This window comes from Diabrotica virgifera, chromosome 3 (assembly GCF_917563875.1).
Source record: "Diabrotica virgifera virgifera chromosome 3, PGI_DIABVI_V3a".
NCBI lineage: Eukaryota > Metazoa > Arthropoda > Insecta > Coleoptera > Chrysomelidae > Diabrotica > Diabrotica virgifera.
This window is the reverse complement of record NC_065445.1, coordinates 256,399,725-256,426,448: the sequence shown is the minus strand read 5'-3', so window position 1 is coordinate 256,426,448 and position 26,724 is coordinate 256,399,725. Positions and strand designations below refer to the sequence as shown.

General features: G+C 32.7%; 1 protein-coding gene and 1 long non-coding RNA gene across 6 annotated transcripts; both read right to left on the bottom strand.

The window, feature by feature from the left end:
* Positions 1 to 452: 452 nt before the first annotated feature.
* LOC126882401 (uncharacterized) lies at positions 453 to 5,615 on the bottom strand. Of its 5 annotated transcripts, XR_007697325.1 has the most exons (4): positions 5,284 to 5,615; positions 1,119 to 5,205; positions 988 to 1,053; positions 453 to 900 (listed from the first exon to the last, which is right to left on the bottom strand). It is a non-coding gene; the product is annotated as an uncharacterized LOC126882401 (long non-coding RNA). The 5 variants fall into 5 exon arrangements; XR_007697322.1 differs by having other exon boundaries at positions 988 to 5,205; XR_007697323.1 differs by lacking the exon at positions 988 to 1,053 and having other exon boundaries at positions 453 to 856; positions 1,054 to 5,205.
* A 14,023-nt stretch (positions 5,616 to 19,638) lies between these two features.
* On the bottom strand, positions 19,639 to 20,136 carry LOC126882727 (52 kDa repressor of the inhibitor of the protein kinase-like). Its single transcript, XM_050647713.1, has one exon. It carries the CDS (start codon positions 20,134 to 20,136, stop codon positions 19,639 to 19,641), a length of 498 nt encoding a protein of 165 aa, XP_050503670.1.
* Positions 20,137 to 26,724: the final 6,588 nt, after the last annotated feature.

Below are 26,724 nucleotides of genomic sequence, written 5' to 3'. Positions count from 1 at the left end.
AGAGGATTGAAATCTGTATTGGAAATAACTGTTAAAATTGGTCTACGTAATTAAACATATTCCAAAATTTTGTAAAAATGTAATACATTTTAGTTTTCAGCCCAAACTTAGGCCACACACAATGCAATAATGTTCATATTTTTGAACTGTCAATATTTTTATTTTATCATCTATTGTTTAAAAACAATACAATTGATAAGATACGCTCAGTTGCGGAGAAAGGATTAATAATAAAGATTTTTTTATTCAGTCAATGGTGTGAGCACTGTCAGTTAAATAGTAACGTGTGGCCTTACTTTTACACGCATACCTATTGTGGCAAATGTATCATATTTTTCAAAATTTTGGAATGCATTTAAATCGTAAACAATTTTAACTTTTGATTTTAATACAGATTTTAATTCTCTACAAGTATTCTCTCATGACTTTTGATGTAGAATCCCTAATAGCACAAGGACGTCCAATGGACGTCCATTGGACGTCCTTCACGGACTTTAGGGACGTCCATTGGACGTCCGTTTTCGTCCGAGGAACGTCCTTTATACGTCCTATTTTGGTCCAAATGTCGCGCTACCGAACGTCCATTGGACGTCCATCTAAGGTCCGAGGGGACGTATATTGGACCTTAATCGGACGTAATTTGGACCTTGATCGGACGTCCTAGGGGACGTAAATTGGACCTTAATCGGACGTAAATTGGACCTTAATCGGACGTAAATTGGACCTTAATCGGACATAAATTGGACCTTAATCGGACGTAAATTGGACCTTAATCGGACGTAAATTGGACCTTAATAGGACGTAAATTGGACCTTAATGGGACGTAAATGGGACCTTAATCGGACGTAAATTGGACCTTAACCGGACGTAAATTGGACCTTAATAGGACGTAAATTGGACCTTAATCGGACGTAAATGGGACGTTAATCGGACGTAAATTGGACCTTATCGGACGTAAATTGGACCTTAATAGGACGTAAATTAGACCTTAATCGGACGTAAATGGGACCTTAATCGGACGTAAATTGGACCTTAATCGGAAGTAAATTGGACCTTAATCGGACGTAAATTGGACCTTATCGGACGTAAATTGGACCTTAATAGGACGTAAATTGGACCTTAATCGGACGTAAATGGGACCTTAATCGGACGTAAATTGGACCTTAATCGGAAGTAAATTGGACCTTAACCGGATGTTCTAGGGGACGTGAATTGGACCTTAACAGGACGTCCAATTTTGGTCCAAATGCCACGTTGCCAAACGCCCAATGGAGGTCCACTTAACATCCGAAGGGACGTTCGGTGGACGTCAATTGGCCTTCATAGGACGTCCCAGTTTGGTCCAATGTCTTGCTGCCGAACATCCATCTAATGTCGTGGGAAATAAAAAATATATTTTTTAAGGAACTTATATTACATCTTATATTAAATTACAATTATTGGATATTACATTATTTACATTAAATTACAATACACTTCTCCAAGAAATTAACGCACCACCTTAAATATGGGGTATTTTTGATGTCTCGTATTTCCTAAACCTGTTGTTTCATCTAAGTGATTTTTTTATAATATAGCCTAGGCTATAGGTTACCTCCTTAAGCTTGTCATGCACAGGGAGCTATGCTGTAATATATGTACATTATATCATATCGCTCTCTATAGTAATGAGTGAGCCTGCAGACAGGAAACAAATGGTTCCGTATGTGCAGGCTCACTCATTACTATAGAGTGCGATGTGATATAATATATATTACAGTATAGCTCCCCGTGCATGACAAGCATAAGGAGGTACTTAACCTATAGCCTAGGGCCTAGGCTAGAATATTATAAAAAAATCACTTAGATGCAACAACAGGTTTAGGAAATTCGAGACATCAAAAATGCCCAATTTTTAAGGTGGTGCGTAATCGGTTGTATATACAGGGTGTAACAAAAATACACGTCATAAATTAAATTACATATTCTGGGACCAAAAATAGTTCGAATGAACCTAACTTACCTTAGTACAAATATGCACATAAAAAAAGTTACAGCCCTTTGAAATTACAAAATGAAAATCGATTTTTTCGATTATATCGAAAATTATTAGCGATTTTTTATTGAAAATGGACATGTGGCAGTATTATGGCAGGAATATCTTAAAGAAAAATTATGGTGAAATTTTGTGCACCTCATAAAAATTTTATGGGGGTCTTGATCCCTTATTAGATCCTCCCAAAATTTTGTGTACGTTCCAATTCAATTTTATTATTGTGGTACCATTAGTTAAATTCAATATTTTTGTTTCTTAGTATTTTTCAGATAAGGCAGTTTTTATCGAGTTGCGACTTCTTTTTTAACATGTCTACATAAAAATTTTATGTGGGTTTTGTTCCTTTAAACCCCCCAAATGTTTGTGTACGTTCCAATTAAACTATTACTGAGGTACCATTAGTTAAACAGAATGTTTTTAAAACTTTTTTGCCTCTTTGTATTTTTTCGATAAGGCACATTTTATCGAGATCTGGCTTCTTTTTTAATATGGTTCAAAATATACCTAAAAATGTAAAGCATAAATAAGTCTGCATATTATTACCAAGTCTCCATAATCGTACTTAACCATATACAAATATGTGGTGGATTTGACAAATATTCAAAATATTTCGATAAAAATTGACTTTTCGAAAAAGCAATAAGAGGCAAAAAAGTTTTTAAAACGTTGTGTTTAAATGGTACTACAATAATAATTAAATTGAAACGTGCACAAAAGTTTGGGGGGGTTTAAAGGAACAAAACCCCCAAAATATTTTTATGGGGTGTCCAAATTTTACTATAGTTTTTTCGTAAGATACTGCTGCCATAATAATGCCACATGTCCATTTTCAATAAAAAATCTCTAATAGTTTTCGATATATTGGAAAAAATCACTTCATCTTGTAACTTCAAATGAGTGATAAAGGCACAGAGACTTAGATGGAGCGGTCACATTGAAAGGATGCCAAACACGAGGACTCCAAAAATGGTACTAAACTACACTACAGCTTCAAGAAAGAGAAGAGGAAGGCCGAAAAATAGATGGAAGCAATAGGTCGAAAAAGATTTGGAAAGAATGGTGCTACAGGGTCAGAAAAGAAAAATGAATAACAGGAAGGAATGGAGAAAAATCACATATCAAGCCAGAGAAGATCTCAGTACATAAAGAAACGTGAAAATGAAGAAAAAAACAAACTTTTCAAGCCATGGGCCTCTAAGGCCCTTAGTGCTATTTTATATATATATATATATATATATATATATATATATATATATATATATATATATAACTTCAAAGGGCTGTAACTTTTCTTGTGTGCACATTTGTACTAAGGTAAGTTAGGTCCAATCAAACTATTTTTGGTCCCAGAATATGTGATTAAATTTATTACCTGTATTTTTGTTACACCCTGTATATATCTACATACTTCGTCTAATTTACTAACTGTTATTTATTTTAACTGAAATATTTAGGCGGTAGGTGTGTTCTTTTTTAGAATCACTTTGCCGAGTACAATGGAATTACAGCCACTAGACATATTTTATTATATACGCGTAGAAATAATATTTGAAGATTTCTATTAATGTTAACCTAAAGAAATACACAATGATATGTTTCATTTAATTTGTATAAAGCGTTTTTATGAAGCAGATTTGTTCGGATCACACTGTAACTGTAATCGAACGAAGGTGACATTTTAGAATAAATTGGTAACATTTATTTGACAGTTACGGTGATGACACTTCATATTTGTTTATATTCTTTACTATAAGTATCTGTTTTATTTATTATATTTACTGTTTTTATTATTTACTTTACTATAAAAAGATCCTCTACTATAAAAATATAAATTTCACCTAATTTTATAACGACTTGGAATAATCGAGGTATCTGACAACTTTTTTAGTTGTTATTGTAGACAAACTTATACAAAGAAACCTACCAGCTTTTTGCCAAGAGTTCGGAGCCGTTTTTTAATTATTAACAATGCAGTGCAAAAACTCTTGCACTGCAAATCTTAAAAGATTATAACTTAATTCTTGTTCTCTATTTCTTAAGTTTTTACTTATTTACATTGAATATTAATTTGTTTTGTTGTATAATCCACGTTTACAATAATTATGTGATATATTTGATTTAAAATGGATTCAGGATCTTTTTATACTTTGGCAACTATGTCAACTTAGATCTCTGGCAATGACATGCAACAGTAAGTAAATTAGATGGACTGTAGGTTATATTTGGTTCTTGGGACATCAAAGTATATTTTTTAGACATTCCCTGGATATAGTCACTGATGTGACATACCTCCGATTTGTTTTTTCATGAGTTTTGTAAGAGAGACTAAAAACTTTTTTTATAGTCACCTCCTGTTTTCATATATTTTTTGACATGTTTTGTAGTAAATTCAACTATCTATTTACTACAAAACATGTCAAAATTTACATGTGAAAGCAGATGATCCTAAAAATGGTTTTTCATCTCCTACAAAATTCATGAAAAAGCAGATAGGAGAATTATTATACATTACAATTCTCTGATGTTTGGGAAAAAGGGCTTAAGTCAGAATTGCACATCGATAATGTTTTGATGATTTCTACAGTACTGTAGTAGATTCTACTGTACATACAGTTTACATCTACAACAGTTTTTTTCTGGTCCAGAAATCATCAAAACATTATCAATGTGCAATTCTGACTTAAGTCCTTTTTGCCAAACATAAAAAAACAATCTGGTCATAACTGACCAATGAGCAATTTTAATTTAACCTAAATTACTACTGTTTCTTAAAATGAAGAGCTTACCCCATAGCGTCTCTTATCTAATCTAACAAGATCGTGCACTATTCTAACATACACAGGCACAGCACACAAGCACTATGCTCCGTTTTTCACTATCACCTATCACTCAAACTAGTTCAAAAGGCTTTGTCCTCTTCAATCTTCTAGTTTGCCCAGTAGTATCGAGGAGCTGGATTTCCTCGATATTCTTGAACTTATGAAGTTGTTGCTCGTGACCCTGCTATCTTCTTGATATTTGTTGATAAAGTAATAACTTATTATGCATGGACAATGTGGACTTTCTTCCAACTAGCCAATACACTTTTTATATCTCTCTTTTGCCTTTCATAGCCACAAGGCTATACATTTCCTTCTTGGTTTTTTTTTGTAGGCCACTTTCAGCTGATTCTAAAAAAAATTAAAATGAAGGGTAATTTTTCTATTCTTTACAATTAAAAATCGGAAAACGGATTTTATAATACTTACAAAATTGTTTAAACAAGAGATCCAGCCAGAGCCCAGAGCAAAAACTAGCAGCATAGAAAAAAGTGTTGTGTGATTTGACTAGCAGACAGTACAGCAGAAAAGCCACTAATTTCCATTTCCCACACCCCCTTATCGATGCATTTTTTTCCAATCAAAATTTTTACTAAATTTTTAGGTTATCGGTTATCATCTTATGAAAATGAAATATGTGATGACCAATGACCACGCGACGCTACATAGATACTCGCGCGGCAAATTTGAAAATGAACGCAAATTGAACAGTAAATGGCCTCTCTTAAAATCTTGTAATGGAAAATTTTACCCCTCCAGGAAGACATTGTACTATGTTCATAGAATATCTTGTGGTAGGTAACTTTCCACCCATAATTTAATCGGATAGATGTTCACGGAATAGAACGGTAGTACCCAAGGTCCCTATACCATGTAGTACCTATATTCCTGGAATGTTTTGTGTTGTTAGGATTAAACTTTTACTTTATTTATTCTTGAATATTTCCTATTGTTAAACATTGTAACCAATAATTTACAAATAAGATTTTCATTACATTACATAAAATCAAAAACATGTTTTGGATATTAAACTATATACTTAGTTTGTTTATAATTGTAATAATTGTATATACAATTTTGAATTAAGATTTAATCTTTTCGATTTAAACTACAGTAAAACCTGTGTTACCGGCCCCCTGCAAACACCGGCCACCTGTACTAACGGTCAGTTTAAAAATTCCCCAAACCAATTACAGTAAAACCTGTCAGTAACGGCCACTAAAAATGAAAAAGCTATTGGCCGATATAGAAAGGTGACCGGTATTGCCAGTTTTTGTAGTCCAGATATAATTGGTTTGGGGAATATTTAAACCGGCCGTTAGTACAGGTGGCCGATTTTATAAGGTGGCCAGTAACACAAGTTTTACTGTATATCTAGACTACAAAAACTGGCAATAACGGCCACCTTTCTATATCGGCCAATAGTTCCGATAGTTTCATTTTAGTGGCCGTTACTGACAGGTTTGACTGTATTTCATTAACGTAAAGTTAACGCGTAAGTTAATATTTTATTGAATTATTTTGCTATTTGATCCCGTAATTGGTATAATGTGTCCAATATAATATATAAGCGTTCATAAAACGTCCGTATTTCGTCCAGTATGGACGTCCAAAGGACGTCCATATTTATTCCGTCCGAAGGACGTCCAACGTCGGACGTCCAAAGGACGTCCATATTTATTCCTTCCGAAGGACGTCCAACATGGGACGTCCAAAGGACGTCCGTTTATAGTCCATGGACGTAAGGACCAAAAATGGACCTATTTTGGACGTCCAAAGGACGTCGTGTGCTATTAGGGATAATTAGGGAAGTAGGAATTCAACAATTCAGAACTTTACATTGAGTTTCCTATGGCCCTTTTTACGATTCGCCACCCGGTATAAGATAAAATGTGTACTATTTGTCTTATTATTTCATAATAACACAAATAATATACATATATACACAATAACACACATTCAATGATCGAAAATAATTTAAAAATATGGGAATGTAAACTCTTGTGACGTAAAGTCAAAAATATAAGTCTCCCCACCACCGTCGGACAAGACAACCGTAATAAAGTCTAATAACCGTGGGTGTATATACCCCAATGATACAAACCAAAGACGTATGACGTAGATATATTAATATTATGTGAGACATGACAGAAGCTCGAAACAAATGACAATCGATGAAACGCCCTATTCCCACCAAAAATAGTATATTGCTGCCACCTGCCACCAGAAAATACTTTCAGAATACATGTAATAGCTATTTGTATAACAAGGGAGGAAAGTGCTACTTTTCCTCCCGAGAATGAAGTTTACTGCCCGACGCGTAGCGGAGGGCAGTAATCATTCAAGGGAGGAAAAGGCACTTTACTCCCATGTTATACATATGGTTTTTCCACCTTCCTCAAATAACAAGTCATTTTTTCGTTTTTACTTAATTTATTTATGTAACTAACCAACAAAATTTATTAGAACTAAAACTAACAAGTATGTGGAATATAACTGTCAACTGTCAAATATAAGTCAAAAATATTAATGTAAACATTGTTAAATCAAAATAACAATTTACTGTTTTTTACCATTGTGCAAAATACAGGGTGTTTTATAAATAAACGTTAAAATGTATAGATACTTACGTAATAAAAATAGATATTGTACAGGGCGTCAATAAGTTGTATTTCATGAATGAAATATCATGACGTCACTTTTACTTTTCCTCCCTAGGGAGGAAAAATATTTTCCTCCCTAGGGAGGAAAAGTACAACTTTGCTCCCTACAATCAGGTCCGGAAAAGTATACTTTCGGTAGAGGTAGGTGGAAAAATACTTTTCAGAATTTTACAATCATAAACGGTTGCATAGCCACTGGTGCATGCCCATAGCCACATCCAGTTATAGTTAAGTTGGTATCAGTGAGATGTCACTGCACGACGAAAAAAATTCTTATGAAACGAGAAGGCTGCGATTTGAAAATTTTGGCTTTGGCGTCGCGTCGGTTCTTGCTAAAATTTCAAAAAACTTTACTAAATTCCATGTATCAGTTGTTTTTTTACGCAAAAATACTTTTAGTATGTGTCTTGTTTCGGTATCAATACGTAGTAAGTCGCGTCATTGTGTTTTACGTTGAAAAAGTGAAATAGTTTATCATGGAATCTTACAGGTATTACTACATGAATAGCACACAATTCGGGATTTTGATGTCACGCTTGTATTAAATTATAATCGTTAGTGTTTCTAAGCAATATTCCCTTTTTATCCTCTAATTAATTGCGATTTTGGCGTAGCTATTGGTTTTTTCTGCTTTGTTTCAACTACAGACTCTATTTTCATTCTCTCCATTTTGCTCACACGGGTAATAAGTTTGTTTCCCGGTATCAATATTGTCTGTCTAGTTCATTTGTTCATTACAGCAAGATATTTTCATTTGTATCATAATTTTTCTTAATAAATATCTACTCTGTTTCAAATAATTCAAAATTATGTACATTACGATTCCGACCCATTACAGATATCTTCCTTCTAAGACACCAAGACAGTTTAGTTACGTATTGCACCGATAGTTGTCGCTGCTAGCCTTACTTTAAATGACTTCAAAATCAACACAACTTTTTGTTTTTCGTTGTTTTTTACTATTAGTTTCTATAAAAAATGTTTTGATGGTTAAAATAAATCGTTTTTTGTTTATTTCAGATATGTCTCATGTACTGAATTGTTTCCTGCAGTGCCGTAGATGGAAAACATCTTGAAGAGGGTATCATTACGAGGTAAGCTATTCATTTATTAATAAAAATATTTGCCATTTGACGGAACTGTTTATTTGCAAAATTTAATTTTAATTAAATAGAAACAATATACATATAAACATTAAAAATAAATTTAATACAAACAAAATAATCTCTTGTTATATTTGTTTTTATACATATTTACAAATTCAGTTCAACAGGCTTTAAAGGCATAGGGCTAAAATACGGCCCATTCACGTTAAGATCGGTATCGAAATCTCATAGTGTATTTGGCTGTCTCAGTATCGCTGTATCAGTATCACAACTCTCTATCTTCGTCATCTACAACTCTATCGCCGTCTGTATCACTATCGTGAAACAGATACAAATCTCATGATACGTGTATCGCAACTTGTCGCGATACATATTATATCGATACCGATATCAACGTGAATGCGGTTGAGGGTTGAGATTGGTATCGATACATGTATCGCGACAAGTTGCGATACACGTATCATGAGATTTGTATCTGTTTCACGATAGTGATACAGACGGCGATATAGTTGTAGATGACGAAGATAGAGAGTTGTGACACTGATACAGCTATACTGAGACTGAGATATGAGATAGTCAAATACATACACGATGTCTGTAACAATAAAACACTGAAAACGTTTGATTTCTATACTTCCACAAAAGTACCCCGCACAAACCTTATGGAAATTAGGTCCAAGTGGATTTCGTTCATAATTTGGTAAAATACTCTTTGAAGCATCCTGATAAAAAGATCTCATGGGCATAAATCAATCGTATGAAGGATTTTCAAGATATAGAGGCACAAACTCCAATTCCAATTCCCTGAGGTACGGGTTATCTGGCAACATGTAGAAGTTTGGATCAAGGTAAAGAACTAGTAGTCTAGGATTTTCTCCTGGCTATCCAATGGCGACCTTTACTTTGACCTTGACCTTCAAGCCTTCAACGGACGTCATCTTCCAGAGTTTCGAGGGTTTTCGGCATTAAATTGATATAAACAGATTACTCATGGGTTTTTGTAATCGCTAAACAAGAATATGCCATCAGAATTGGCATCCGGAGGACGTGGTGGCCAGGGCCACTGCAAGGGACGTCATCTTCTAGAGTTTCAATTGTTTTCGGCATTTAATTGATGCACATGAATTACTGGAGGGTGTTTTGAGGTCGCTAAACACGAATATGCCACCAGAATCGACTCCCGGAGCACCTGGTTTCCAAGGTCAATGAAAGGCGCTCCTGGAGTTTTGAGGGTCTTTGGTACTTAAAGCTTACAATACCGAGCCAAAATCTCAATACCGGTATTTGGTATTTAAAATTTCAAATACCGGGATCCCGGTATTAAAACCGGTATTATGAATAAAAAATGTACGCGTTATATTTATACTATCCTCAGTTGTTATATCGACTTGTTATTAAATATAATATGAAACCTATTAAATTTTGTTTTGAAATGAGTAGATGTTGTTTATAACATTCCTAGAGAGTAGGAATAGATAGATACAAAAAATTTGCAAATAGAAAAACTATATATTTGGTTCTAGGATAAATTTTGCATATAATAGGATAGTCTTTTTACTCATGAAATTTGCTATATGTAAATTAATTTAACTTTAAAATATATTAATACAAAGATTAACTTACTGTGACAAATATTTTATATGGATTACTCTGTATTTAGACCGCTATATATTTTCAAATATTATTAATAATTCAGAAAATAAGTGAGCCTAATTTATACACCACAATACACAAAAAATGAAAAATAGATCTGAAAATGTAAAAACAATTCTGATTAATAAATCTTTCGGCTTATTTATAAAATAAAGTAGTCTAATTTTACATATTTAAGAATTTTTGAACTCAATTTTAAGAACTCATTTTATATATTTGTATAGGTATACGAGATTTAATAATTTGGTTTTAGAAGCTGATATGTATCACCGTTCGCCTTAAATTAACGACATTCACGCTTTTAGAAAGCGATATACTTGACTTGTATGTGTAATGAATGTGTTTAATAAATATTTTTTTTCTACATCCACTATTCAAAGTGCACTTTTCTGCACGGTTTTATGTTAGCAAACTTGATATTTTCTCACAGTATAAGATATTTGACATTATTGTGCAGAAAAGTGACGTTTCTGTGCCGCAAAGTGACGTTTCTGTGCCGCAAAGTTCTTTTCTGCACAGTTGACTACCTCATTCTGAGTAACGTTATATTCTGTTTACATCCGTGTACTACCGCATTCTGAGTAACGTTATATTCTTTTTACATCCGTGGTTAAACTTTAGACAAATATATAACCTATAAGACAATTATTATATTTAACTATAGCATAGAAACTAAATTATGGATGTTACAACTGTTTTATTTTACAATTTTATTCTTATTAAACATTTTATAATTATCAAATAACCAATAAGGATTTAGCAACCTGTGCACGAGACGTCGAATGAAGTAGGTTTTGTGTAAATCCGTGACTGCATAAATATAATGTCAATAATGTGTAATAATTGTTTAAATTTAAACAAATTAAGGCAGTGCATTAATTTTTTAACTGATTTCTGTGCAATTTATTTAGGTATAAGGAATTTAAATTGATTAGTAGGTATTAATTAAATACAGTTTAAAATTTATCACATAGGTACCTATTATAATTAATCGTCGTTTGGAAATTGTGATTTTTATTTTTAGGAAAAACTGTGCTTGTAGAAAAAGTATAGTGTGAAACACGTGCAGAAAGGTAATTTCTCACTCGTTTGAATTGCGGCACTAGCTTGCGCTCGTACCGCAACTTTTCAAACTCGTGAGAAATTAGTACCTTTCTGCACTTGTTGCACAATATACTATTACAAAGATATTTGATATTGGTAGTTTATCTTCAAAAATAATTTCTTGTAATAGCAAAAAATATCTTACTGTTATAAAAATATATATCTAACTGTTATAAAAATTAGTGTACAGGTTTGAAATTTTTGTCAAATGAGGGTTCTTTGGTGCTTAATATGTGATAAAAATTTCAAAGCGATTCATTCAATTGTTTAAATTTTATTCGAATTGTTTATCTCGGAGAGCATTTTTTTGCAATAACATGTCAGAAAAAAATGACGTTAGAACCATTTCAGAGGTGTCAAATTGGAAAAGCATGAGCTATATTTTCAGCTTGGTTTAAAAAAAGCGAATAAAAAATGCATTTATTAGTAATAAATAATTATACAAAAGTATCGTAAATCTTTCCTTATAAACTTTTTGGGTAACTTTTCCAAAAAAATTAACCTTTTTACCCTGTTTTAAGTGCACAACTACCAAGTAATGTTATTTATATCATAATTGATAAAAAATTGTAATAAATATACATAATTTCTTATGTAACAAGATAAAAAGTTTATAAGGAAAGATTTACGATACTTATGCATAATTATTTATTACTAATAAATGCATTTTTTATTCGCTTTTTTTAAACCAAGTTGAAAATATAGCTCATGCTCTTTCATTTGACACCTGTGGAATGGTTCTAACGTCATTTTTTTCTGACTTATGTTATTGCAAAAAAATGCTCTCTGGGATAAACAATTTGAATAAAATTTAAACAATTGAATAAATCGGTTTGAAATTTTTATCACATATTAAGCACCGAAGAACCCTTATATGACAAAAATTTCAAAGCTGTAGACCAATTTGTAAAATAGATATTGCGAAATTAATTTTTTTTGCAATTCCGACCTTTTTTTCTCAATTATATTAATAGTCCAGAGAAATAAGATTTTTCTCGTGACACATCCCCTCCAGGCCGAAACCAAATTTTTTGAGTAGTATGGACATCTATATTAATAACCCTCATGTTTCCTGCAGCCGATTTTGATGATATACATAGTTATAAACAAATGAAGATCAAAAAACAATAAATTTTCGCTTTTTTCGTCTATAACCAAAAAGTTAAGCATTTTAAACAAATTTGAGAGTAAGAAACTCATAAATCGTCTAAAAAATTTCAATATGGAGTTCGCTGAATATGTCTATCCTTATTGGTTGCTTAGAAAATTGCAAAATAAATCATAAATTTTGAGTTTTTATAAATATTCATAACTTAAGTAAAAATTACTTAGAACCTTCTTATTACACGAATTGCTGAGACTTCTGGTGCTTAAATTATATTTCAAATGTCAAAGCAATTGGTCAAATAGTTTAAAAGTTATTTAATTTGTTTATCCCAAATTCATTTTTTTTGCAACACTATAAGTCAGAAAATTATGAGATTACAGTAAGACTTCTGACAGTTTATGGAAGAAGAACATTTATAATATTGACTTAATTAAAAAAAATGACAAAAAATTATTTTAAACAGTGTAAAATTATTTTGCAAAAACACGTCGATTTTTTGCTTACTTATAAACAATTAGAATAACTTTTTAACCGTTACCCGTAGAAAAATTATTTTTTCATATTTGGAAAGACTGAATTTTTATAAACATTTAGAAAGGAAAACAATTGTCCTAGGACAATTAGGGACGAAGTTAGCCCCCCCTTTTTTTAATTTTCATGTTTTTGCAAAATAATTTTGCAGTATTTAGAATTATTTTTTGTCATTTTTGTTAAGTAAATTAATAGCATAAATCTTCTTCTCTCATAGACTATCCAAAGTATTAGTGCAACTTCATCATTTTCTAACTAATAGCGTTGCAAAAAAAATTAATTTGGGAAAAACAAATTAAATACCTTTTAAACTATTTGACCAATTGCTTTGAAATTTAGGGTATGATTTAAGCACCAGAAGTCTCAGCATTCCGTGTAATAAGAACGTTCTAAGTTAATTTTTACATAAGTTATGAATATTTATAAAAACTCAAAATTTATGATTTATTTTGCAATTTTCTAAGCAACCAATAAGGATAGACATATTCAGCGAACGCCATCTTGAAGTTTTTTATACGATTTATGAGTTTATTACTCCCAAATTTGTTTAGAATACTTAACTTTTTGGTTAAAGACGAAAAAAGCGAAAATTTACCGTTTTTTGATCTTCATTTGTTTATAACTAAGTATATCATCAAAATCGGCTACAGGAAACATATAAGTTATTAATATGGATGTCTATACTACACAAAAAATTTGGATTCGGCCTGGAGGGGGTTGTGTCACCAACCGGATATTTTTTTTCCTTATTTGTCTGAACTATAACTATAAATGAGAATATCAAACTTTGTAATACGTCATTTTAAAGCTTTTTCCATAATCTCAAAGATATTTGTACTAAAAAAACCATAAGTTTCACTGTTTTCCATTGATTTAAAAAAAAGGGAAAAATGCCATTTTTTGGCACTTAATTGTTTATAAATAAAAATGGCCGCCAGATCCTACGCAGGAAATAGTTACAATTTGCTCTTATAGGTATTACCTGTCGAAAAAACGCTTCAGTACCCTGGCTGATCGAGTGTCATGGGAAAACCTTATTACCCTGGACTAGTACGCTAGTTTACAGTGCGCCAATGTTTGTGAGAAGGGTGACTTTAGAGATATAAATAAATAAAAAATTATAGAAGATACAGATTTAATTTTAGAAAAATCTTGTTGGAACTCCAACAAAGCCAACAGACAGAGAAATCAACTCAACCTCCCACATACACGTTGTATAGTCATATCATGCTTTGAGGTATATCTTGTTTAAATTTCACCCATCGCCAGGGTATAATATATAACACGCCAATGTAAGACTTTTGGTCGGCGTTTTAAGGGTTTTAACCCATGTATTTTTGGTGGCTTAGCATGTAGAGCTTGCTTAGAACACTGATGATGCTCTCTTTAGAGCGAAAACGTTCTGTCTTTTAATGTAGCCCTTTATTGGGGTTTTCAAACTAATATACCTTTTACACAGAAGATTTTCTTCAATTTTTGTAATTAATAGTATACAGCCAGTTACAGGAAATTTTTCCTTATGGATTGAAATAAAATTATTTTGACATAATATTCGAAAGTCAAATCGGTAGACAATAACAGTCGTTTTGAATCATCGTCATGGAAACCAAGATCGTCGTCATGCTAACTAATTATATTGAAAGTTTGGTTTTGACAACCTTGTCAAAGAATTAATTTGTGTATGTATTTTCATATTAATTAAATTAATTGATTAAGATTTGGTCATTTTTTAAAGACTCGTAGAAAAAATATTTTTCCTAACTCTTGCAGAAAGTCTCTTTTACGCACTCGACTGCTTGCCGAACTCCCGTTACGCGTCGTTCGGCAAACTGCAGTCGCGTGCGGAAAAGTATGACTTTCTGCACTTGTTAGGAAATAGTATATTGTGCAACAAGTGCAGAAAGGTACTAATTTCTCACGAGTTCGAAAAGTTGCGGTGCGAGCGCAAGCGAGTGCCGCAATTCAAACGAGTGAGAAATTACCTTTCTGCACGTGTTACACACTATACTTTTTCTACAAGCACAGTTTTTCCTAAAAATAAAAATCACAATTTCCAAACGAAGATTAATTATAATAGGTACCTATGTGATAAATTTTAAACTGTATTTAATTAATACTAATCAATTTAAACTCCTTATACCCAAATAAATTGCACAGAAATCAGTTAAAAAATTAATGCATTGCCTTAATTTGTTTAAATTTAAACTATTTTAAAAAATGATTAGGTACACATTATTGACGTTGTATTTATTCAGTCACGGATTTACACAAAACCTACTTCATTCGACGTCTCTTGCACAGGTTGCTAAATCCTTATTGGTTATTTGATAATTATAAAATGTTTAATAAGAATGAAATTGTAAAATAAAACAATTGTAACATCCATAATTTAGTTTCTATGCTATAGTTAAATATAATAATTGTCTTATAGGTTATATATTTGTCTAAAGTTTAACCACGGATGTAAACAGAATATAACGTTACTCAGAATGAGGTAGTCAACTGTGCAGAAAAGAACTTTGTGGCACAGAAACGTCACTTTGCGGCACAGAAACGTCACTTTTCTGCACACTAATGTCAAATATCATATACTGTGAGTAAATATCAAGTTTGCTAACATAAAACTGTGCAGAAAAGTGCATTTTGTATAGTGGTTGTAGAAAAATAACTATTTTGGAACTAATAATGAATAATTTAAAATTTAACTAAGCAAACATAATGAAATAATGATACATTTAAAGCGCACAATTCACTCGTTTCTATGTAATTATTACGATCAGTAAGAAATTTTATATGATTTTCAATATTGCGTTCACTGCCAACCTGGTGGTTGTTGGTTCTCCTCTCCCACCCATCTCCTATCTTCCGTCCTCGCAATAGTCCTCTCAATATTTTCCTTTTCCATCTTTCCAGAGTATTATCTTACTTCTTATTTAGGTAATGTCCATGTCTCGCAGGCATATGTTACTAGGAGTCTAATTACTGTTGTATACATATATGTATTCGGAGTTTGCCTTGTCTTTAAACGTGTTTCGAGTTCATATGAGATCTTAAGCTACCTAATTTTTTATTCCCTTTTGCTATTCTGGAATCGTGCTTCCATTTTTCTTTTCCATTTTCATCGAATACTACACTCAGGTATTTAAAATTGTCCACCCTTTTAAAACTATAGCAATTGTTTAAAGAAGAAGTCCTTTTTTAAACAATGCTATAGCTTTTACCACTTACAGACCTCACACCAAAGCCTTCTTCTTTTTTGTTTTCTTCTGTTTCTCCCATGATCATACATTTAGTTTTATGTTCATTTAGCTCCAATCCGAATTTTTGTGCTTTTTCGATAATTTTCGCCACAACTGTTCTTAATTTTTAAGCGTTTCTTGCTCATGGGTTTCGCACACTTCCACAATGAAGATGTTCTCCAAATGATGAATTCAGAACGTCTGCTCATCTTCTTCTTCTTCTTCTTTCTCGAAACTCCTTATGCCCCTCAGGGGCGTTGGAGGTTTTAATCATCTTCTATCCATCTCTTCCATTTCTTGCGGTCCTTTGCTAACTCTTTCATTTGTTGATGTGTTTTTCCTTTTTCCTGTCCAATTTCTATAATCTGATTGATCCATCTCTTCCTTGGCCTGCCTTTCCTTCTTTTACCATATCTTTTTGATTCCATCACCTGCTTTGGTAGTCTTCCCTGGTCCATTCTGTTAATGTGTCCATACCATTTTAATTTTCTTTTTTGTATCTTGGTTATTATCGATTCCTGTTTCAGTCTTTGTCTAATATCTTCATTTCTTATTCTGTCCAATTTCGTTTTTCCTGCTATTTTTCTTAGCTGCTTCATCTCCGCTGCGTTTATTGCACTGTCTATTTTTGCATTGTTTACCCATGTCTCACTTGCATATATTAAAGTTGGTACAGAGATTGCGTTGTATACCTTCAGTTTTATTTCTTTATCTATTTCTTCCTTTCCAAATATTGTTTTATTTAGTGCATAGTATCTAGATCTTATTTGCTTTTCTCGCTCTGTATGCTCTGTATGCTATTTTTCGCTCTGATATTATTACTCCTAGGTATTCAAACGTCGAGACTGTTTCTATTATTTTGTTTTTGCACCTAAATATCGTTTGGTTTATTTCTTCCCTTTTCTTTTGGGTTACTATCATGGTCTTCGTTTTCTTTACATTTACCTCCATTTTCAAATTTTCTATTTCCTTCACCCAGATATCGATTAATTTTTGCATTTTCTTTTTATTGTCTGCTATTATCACTAAGTCATCTGCATATAGTCATCCCTCCATTCTCACTGGTACTAAATTCCTGTACCTTATTATTGACTGTAATTGCCTTGACCTTCTTTTAGCGCTCTTCATTACTCAATCCATTACTGATATAAACAAAACTGGGCTGAGACTGTCCCCTTGTTTTATTCCTCTCCTTAGGTGTATTATTGGCGATCTGTTTCCGTTTATTTGTACTTTAGCAAGTACGTTTCTATATGTACTTTTTACCACGCTTACTATCTTTTGCGGGATTTGCAGATCTTCCATTACTGACCATATTACTTCTCTATTTATAGAATCAAAAACAGCTTTAATATATATAAACGTAATATATAAGTCTTCTCCTATTTCGTTTCTCCTTTCAATTATATTTCTCAGTATATATATTGTTATGATCTGCTTTCTTATTACTTTTATATTAATTATTATTTACTTGATCAATTATTTAATTAACGCAAATCATACATAAAAATTAAGAAAGAATCTCAGGGTGCCTTTTATAATATAAAAAAATGTCTAAATTATTTTATGTTATACTTATCTTCTCTCGTGGTTTCAGTATCTCTTATTTGATCCTTATTGGGATAAAATAGGAAAAGGAAATAAATAGAAAAATCATAAATAAAAACATGCAATTACCTTTATTATCAACAGCAATGTTCTGTAAATTTATCAATTAAATTCTGTGGGCATAACTGTCCAAAAGAAACTTTTACCATATAAATTAATCTAATTCAAAACAAATATTTATCGCTTTGTTCTTGATACCATTAATAAAAAACAAGCTAAACAAACAAATTTGGTATTCGCAAATTACTTATACTTCCTATTAAATTTTTGAAATGTTGGAATATTAAATGCATATGCTTTTACGTAAAAAAATTTTAACTTCTGATTACAAAGAAAATCTATCACATAGGTTATTGACTGACCTTTTTGATTCACACACAATGATGTCTCCTCCTGATCCAAACAGCTCCCCCTTGTTGATTATGTTAGGCTACCAATCAAAGCCCTCTCCGTTCTCAGCAAACAATCCAGCAGGATACCAGCAACTATTTCTCCAAAAACACAAGCCAGGCTTCCTTTGACCAGGACTCGTTCAATAAACTCCAAATCTCTCTCCTCTCTTTCTCTCAACAATAATCTCCTGAGACCCAAGTATCTTTTTTACTTGGTGTCACAAATAATTTTAATAACGATAATTCTTGTAACTTACTCTCTTGGACTTTACAGAATCAAAGAGGTATTTCTTCTCGATTTGATTTGTCTCTCGTTCCACTTTTCAGCTACTCTCACTTATCAAACACAACCACTAGTACTTGCTTCTGAACTACTCACGAAAACTTTTGACTGCTCCTCTCGGCTGCCGATAACACAATGAATTCCTCTTTTCAAAACTATCTCAACATTCAAACAAAACTTTCCCCATTCAAAATTTCCAAGCCAATCAGAAACATTTCTCTCTCCACCTCCGTGTTTCAATCGAAAAACCCAGTCATTCTTTCAAACAACACTTCTACTCAAAACTAATGACTTTTCGGAAATTATCTAAATATTGCTGTCATTAAACAAACATATTTAAAATTCCAAACTTTCTTTACCTTAATTTTCTAAGAACTAATTACCTATGGCTTCTATCTTTCCCGTAATAAACAATCGGTTTAAAATACTAATCCTAAATAACTTTCACTTCACTTTTATTTACAAAAACGTTTTTAATATTCTTCATGGAAAAATTCATTAAGGAGAAACCATTTTGCGTTGAAAGCTAACTTGTAATAAATATTTACAAATCAATATACAGGGTGTATCAAATTTATTTGCCCGCGTTATATTAAAAAAATTAAAATTTTTATTCTATCTTTGATTGATAAATTGAAACACAATAATATATTATCTGCTGTTCCTCTTTCTTTCCTAAAAGCCGCTTGTTCTTCTTCTAGTTTTCCTTCCAGTTCTTTCCTGAGCTTCCTTTCTATTATCCCGGTGTCGACTTTATATGCCACTGATCAGTGGCGTAACCAGGATTTTCTTTTGGGGGGGCCTCTCAGTTACTTTAGAAATATACCTATACCCATCTATAAATATAAATATGAAGGTTATACTATTTTCATAGATTATTATCCAAATTCAATCAAACGCAAACCTGAACCATACTTAATAGCGAAAAATATTTGAAAGTAATATCGTATAATAATAAATTTATGTATGAGGGCATTTAAATTTATATGAACTAAATTTGTAGGCCATGAAAAATTAAAAGAGTAGTGAACATTAGCTTTTAATTAAATAACGTATAAAAGAAGAGTATAATACTTATTGCTTACTGATTACTTTTATCACGAAAGACTTAATCTTCTGGTTGTTGAACTGTTGAACTCGTTGATGACATCCTCTATATTTACTGGTATATCTCGGTGGACGGTTAGTAGTGTTAACATTGTTAATCTTTCTTCCCCAGTAGAATTCCGGAGGTAGTTTTTCAGCCTCTTCAACGTTGAAAATGATCGTTCTACTGAACTTGTTGTAACTGGGATTACGGCGAGAATGGTTAATAAAATTTTAATATTAGGAAACATGTCCCAGTCCATGTTTCTAAGGGTATCTAGCGCACTTTTGGGTAACTTATCTGCTGCAAATGTCTGCCAGTGAGTTTTCCATAGATTGTACTCCGCTTCCAGAATGAAATTGTTTGAACTCCGCAGATCATCTTTGTAAAACTCTAATGCAGGTCTTAGGTCCTCATATTGTTTTTTGACAGAGTTAGCGGGCACAAAATTATCAAGCCCTCTTAATATATCCTTGTGACTTAAAAATCTGTCTTTTAGGGATGTCATTATTTCATCTATGTAAGGAATGTATACCGTACGACGATAAAACTCTTCTGGAGTTCGTGATTCGATATTTGACCGAAATCTTTGTGTTCCAACTATCCTACCATCACAGGAACTTCTAATTTGTTTGCTAATTCTTGAGCCATGTTGAAAACTTTTGAAAACTCGTCATCTGTCCTCATGTTAGAAAAAGTTTTTTCCGTCAAGCTGATTTTTTCTAACGCTGCACCTAACTCAAGAGTTTCCTTTTGTAAATATTTGGATGTAGTTAATGTTACAGATAACATTTTTGATATTATAGTCAACGTTATTATAAATTCGAATTTACATAAGCTTGTATGTAGACTAGCAGCTTCGATAGCTGCATCATTTTTATGGTTTTCGATGACAACCTCCAGTGCAGAAATAATGCATTCAAAGCATTCAGCTAAAACAATAACTGCGTCATGCCTTTCCACCCATCTAGTTTCACAATATCTATGGAGACCACTATTGGCTTTCCCTTTTTCTTCTAACACATCTCTTAGAATCTTAGCTCGCTTTGCTGAAGCTCGAAAAAAAGTGCTAATTTGAGATATTTTGGCGAAACAATTTCGGATGCATGGTGCTTTTGCAGCATCGCTTAAACACAAGTTTAGGCAATGTGATGAACAATGTGTATACACTGCTTTAGGAAAATCTCGTCTTATGATCGACTGAACACCGTTGAATGCCCCTCGCATCGCTGATGCTCCATCATAACCTTGACCACGAACATTTTCCATTCGAAGTCCTAGCCGTATGATTTGTGATTGTAATGCAAAAGCAAGACCAGCTCCGGTTACGTCATCTACTGGAACAAATGTAATAAAGTCTTCTCTCAGATCAATGCACTCAAAATCAACGTAACGAACACAAAGTGAGAATTGTTCTACACGACTTATGTCAGTTGTTTCATCACCTAGCACTGTAAAGAAGGTACATTTTTTTACTCTCGTCAAGATGGCGCTTTCTATCTGTTTCCCCATAAGAGTTATTAACTCATTTTGCACTTTGGGACTGAAATATGATGCATTTCCTGGAGCATGCTGTATGTGTTCAGCTAATATATTGTCACCATGATTAGCTCGGTAGCGTAACAAAGCTCTAAAATTCCCATCATTTATATTAGGTTCTTCAAGTGACAGACGACCTGAATCGCGATGGCCTCGCAATGGTATCTCTTGTCGCCCACACAATACTATGGTTTCGATAATTGACCTTAAAATGTTTCGGTTTCTTTCTATTTCAGTTTTATTTTTTTTCTGCAATTGTTGAATTACATTTTGCTGTTGTCCATCAAAAACTTTTAAAAATTCATCCTTTGCTATGCTTGAGTGTTGATGGTATTTTGTCCTAGAATGCTTCTGAAAAACTTCAATGGCGTCTTTCCATTTACGGAAAGCTTTTTTTACTAAGTTTTCCGGAGACTCATGATATCCACTACCAACTGCTGATGGACAAAATACTACACATAATTTACAAAATGCACCTTTCAGCTTATCAGAGTAGGCCAACCAAGGAAATCTCTGCAGCCATTTAACTTGGAAAGTGCGTTTCTTTGACCCAATAATTTCAATACAGAACTTGTGGGAAGGCAAAGGTTCCCATACTCTTCGTAATAAAGTTATCTTATCTGCATCACTTATGTTTGATACTCCAACAAAATGCCCAATATCATTTTTTGCAAATACCAATCCTTCAACTTCGACTTGAGTCTTTAAACATCCTTGGAAACTGGAACAGCTGGTGGTAGTGGCCTGAGAAGTAGATGGATTGGAAAAATCATTTGAACATGTTGCAACCTGAAATCAAACAAGAAACAAGTATAAAAAAATTGGAAAACTATCAACAATCAACAGGCCACAAAAGTATAAAAATTTGAATCCAAAATAATTATTATTATTTGAGTATCTACTTACGTTTATCGATCTAGATTCCCCCTCACTCTCAATATCCAGACGAGGTTTCTTTATAATAAATTTGTCCATTTTAAAAAAATAAAAACTGAGCAAATTGTAAATAGTTTATAACTTTTAGAAATAAAACGTTACTACAATGTCTTTGTGGACTCGTGTCGCGTCAAGAATACAGAATGAAATTTCTTATCTTTTCAACTAACGAGAAGCACATGTGGAAGTGGAAATACTACAATATCGCCAGAAAACTAAATCCGCAGTCCGCACACCGCATCACTGAAATACTGAAAACAGGACGTCCCGTCGGAGCAACGGTTATTAAGCGAATGAATCTGTGGCTGTGGCTAGAAAATAAATCTAGATAGGGCGCTCCTGTTCGGCTCAAGGTCGCTGACCGTCTCGGCTAGATGAGATGCGTTAGAGAGTTACCCTGAGACAAACCCAAGATTTTAAAATAACTGTAATTTTATGATCTTGTTGCGGTGGGCAGTTGGCTTCTAAGAAGATTAACTATATCTGAGAGAGAGAATGTTTTATTTTCGTTTCTGTATTTTATATCGTGGTGAAAAATAGAATTGGTAATTTCGACGAAGCGCTTGGGGGGGGGCCGGCCCCTCTGGGCCCCATCCCTGGATACGCCGTTGCCACTGATGATAAACATAAACATCATAAAGACCAGACAAACAGAATACTTCGGCCATATAATTAGAGGACCTAAATATCATCTACTTTGCCTTATAATACAAGGAAAAGTGGAGGGAATGACATAGATTTGTCGAAAGAAACTTTCATGGTTGCATAATATTAGACAATGGTGTGGTTCCACGGTAGAAGAATTATTTCGCGCGGCAGCCGATAGAGAGAGGTTTCAGGAACTTGTAAACATGATGACGGTCAACGTCTGAATACGGACACGGCACCTGAAGAAGAAGAAGAAGCTAGTGCGAGGATCGTTAAATTATCAGCAAATGCCAAGCACTGATTTTTCATGATTGTTTCATCCAGCTTCATGCTTCATTTTCTGATTACAGTTTCTAAAACTAAGTTGAATAACGTAGATAAAGGATCTCCCTGTCTCAAGGCTTTTGCTACCGTACATTGATCAGAAATGTATAATTGCGAAAATCCCCAAAAATCCCCAAAAAACCAGTTTTTCTGGGTTTCTGAAGGTGGCGTACCTTACGGAAAAATCTGAAAAAAAATCAGAAATACCTATATTTGCATAGGGTGAAAGACACTTATGGAATTACATTATTTCTGTCCTTTTTTTAATTATAAAAAACGCTGAGATAAATGTGCGTATTTTAGATATACATTTAAATGTACAGGGTGATTCACGCAAGCCTAGCTTAGTCCATAAGCTTTATTTTTAATGGAACCCTGCATATTTTTTATATTTTTAAAAGTTGCTTAACAACCTAATTTCAACGAAATGTTTCATGTAGGTTCTATTATGAATAATACAGTTTAAACAGAAATTTAAGTATATAGGGACATAGGGTTATTCTCGCAAGTCTAACATAGTCCATGATCTTTAATTTTAATAAAACACCCCGTATATTTTTATGTTTTTAGAAGATGCTAAGCAACCCCATCCCAAAAAAGTGTATTACGTAGGGCATATGTAGGTGAATAATACAAGGTGAAATTTGAAAATTACTTTTTGTATAATTTTCGTTAAGATATTAAATACATAAAATTTTGAAATTAATAATTTATCATACTTGAAATAATGGTATTATTTTTTAAATTAGCTAAATAAAAACATAAATTTTCTAAACTAAGGATAAATATATTGGATTTTGCATTTAATGTCTTATACGTAATATCAAAATTTCACCTTGAATTGTTTATAATAGATCCTACATAATAAACTTTTTAGATTGAGATTGTTAAGTAGCTTCTAACAATATAAAAATATACAAGGTGATTCATTAAAACTAAAGATCATGGACTTTGCTATACTTGCGTAAGTCACCCTGTATATTGAAATTTATTTTTATAAAGCGCCCATTTAAATTGAAAAGTTGACGTGTTCCACTATTTTTTATAATTTTCTAAAACAAGGATACAAACAGTTTTATTCCATAAGTGGTTTCCATACTTTATCATTTCAAAATTTCACCCTGTATTATTCATAATGATTTTTTACATGATTTTTTAAGCAGCTTTTAAAAATATAAAAATATACCTACAGGATCTTCCATTAAAAATAAAGCTTATGGACTATGCTAGGTTTGCGTGAATCACCCTGTATATTTAAATTTATTTTTAAAAAGCATATTTATTATATTTGTTATATTTATATATAAATAAAAATCGACAGGGCTCAGCGTTTTTTATAATTTTTTGAAACAAGGACAAAAATAATTTTATTTCATAAAGGCCTTCCACACCGTATTTTGATAAAATACAAAAAAAAAAAAAATAAAAAAAATGGACATCTTGAAAAAGTTTATACGCTTTTTTTCTAAAAAAAAATCATTTTAAGGTTATGTAGACTTATACACACCCAAACTTATATGGAATCATCTGATATTTCTTAATATTTCGTGAGAATTTAAAAAAAACGAACACACGAAGTCAGACTATATTTATTTTAGAGGAATTTAATAACAAATACATAACAATTAAATAAAACAATAAAGTATTTAACAAACAAATTGAAAGTAGTTGTTTTAAAGTCAATAGCATACAAAATTTCAATGTAAAACGAATAATGTTTAAATTGTTTTTATTTATTTTTTTTTATATTTTGTGGTAGTCAGTGTTATCACCTCTAGTCCTTATGCAAGCTTCAGTTTGCGTGGGCACGCTCCTAATCAAATTATCAACATTTTGTTGTGGTAGGTTGCTCCATCCTTTAAGAGCAGCTTGTACTAGCCGTGCGGTGTTTTATGGATTATCCCAGCGAGCTCTAATTTTTCTTTTAAACATATCCCACAAATACTCTATTGGACTAAGCTCGGGTGAACAAGCAGGCCACTTCAAACAAGGGATACCTTCTGCTTCAATGATGTCTGTAGTCACTCTAATGGTATGTAGAAGTCCATTATCATGCAATAAAATTAAATTTTCTCCTGTTGCACCTCTCCAGAGCCTGACTACAGGTTACCAACATACCTGTGAGCAGTTAAAGTTGATTGGATGAAAATTAAAGGAGTTTTTTTACGGATCACAATTCCTCTCCAGAACATTACACTTCCACTTGTATATTTGTGAACAGATCTGACAGTTTTCGTTCTTGCTTGTCTTCCTAGACCTCTAAGTACACGATTTTGTGGGTCATCTGATTTTACACAAATCCTGACTTTTTCTGAAAATAGCACATTTTGTCAATTCCCAATGTTCCAGTTTTGGTGGTGAAGACACCAATTTAGGGGATCAATCTTGTGCTGCCTGGATAACTCGGGAATCCATAACTGTCTCCTGCTGTATACTTCTTTGTACGAACTCTTCTTTTTATCGTTTCAACTGAAACAGTTACACTTGTAGCTTCCAAAAGCTGCCTTTGGAGCTGCAGGTGAGAAATGGTGGGTTGTCTTCCAGCTCATTGGACAATTAAACGATCATGGAGAGACGTTATTACTTTTGGCGACTTTATCTTGCTTTATTTTTGAGCTTTTCTAGTTCCTGTTAACTAGCATAGGTTTTGGACAGAACACCCTGTATTACGCCTAGCTCTACAGCTATGTCCCTCTGAGAACATTACTTTCTCCACAAGACCAATAATCTTTTCTCGTTGAAGTTCTATAACCCCACATGAGGCATATTTTCGTTTTTGGACGCAAAAGTTAGTTTATTTATTTTCGTTCAATTTGCAGCTCAAGCAAATAACCTATACCGTACCGAGCTGTACTATCCTATTGACTTATATATTTGTTTATTTTCAATAAAAATCTTTATTCTTCGCAACAATAACAAGTTTTTTCATTCTGTACGAATTTTAGCATATTTTAATATGAAATATTCATTATTGGAAATAATAATTAATAATTTAAAATTTAAACTAAGCAAACATAATGAAATAATGATACCTTTAAAGCACACAATTCACCCGTTTCTATGTAATTATTACGATCACTAAGAAATTTTTTAAGATTTCCAATCAATTTACATCTTACATTGGCAATATTGTGTTCTGGTCTTTATCTTAATTACAAATTACGCATTTATCCGATTACGGCAATCCGAAACTGCGCAACATCCTGTAGAAGCCTTCCATTAACCATCTTGAACAAAAATTTCACTTTCTCGGAAAAATCCGTGATCGAATTAAATGAAGAAATCGATCAATTAAATTTACTGCCAATGCAATTTTCTGACATACAATACAGGATTGGTTTGGTTCTCGATTTATGCTATCTACAGTCGGAAAAATGAAAGAATACCTATAAACGAACATATAAAACACTGTATTTTCCTGTCACCGTGTCACGAAGAAAATTGCCCAGCGCAAGTGCATGTAATAATAATTAATACATGTACTTGCGCTGGCCAATTTTTTGTGTGACACGGCGACAGGAAAATACAGCGTGTTTTATATGTTCGTTCATGGGTATTCTTTCATTTTCCGACTGTATTAGATATGTTTATCATACCCCAGGAAATGAAGCATTTGCAAATCTCAAAATTACTGATCACCATTTTTTAA

Bases quoted from the DNA above. Each gene is read 5' to 3' on its own strand.
- LOC126882727 (XM_050647713.1), bottom strand. From the start codon at position 20,136: ATGACATCCCTAAAAGACAGATTTTTAAGTCACAAGGATATATTAAGA.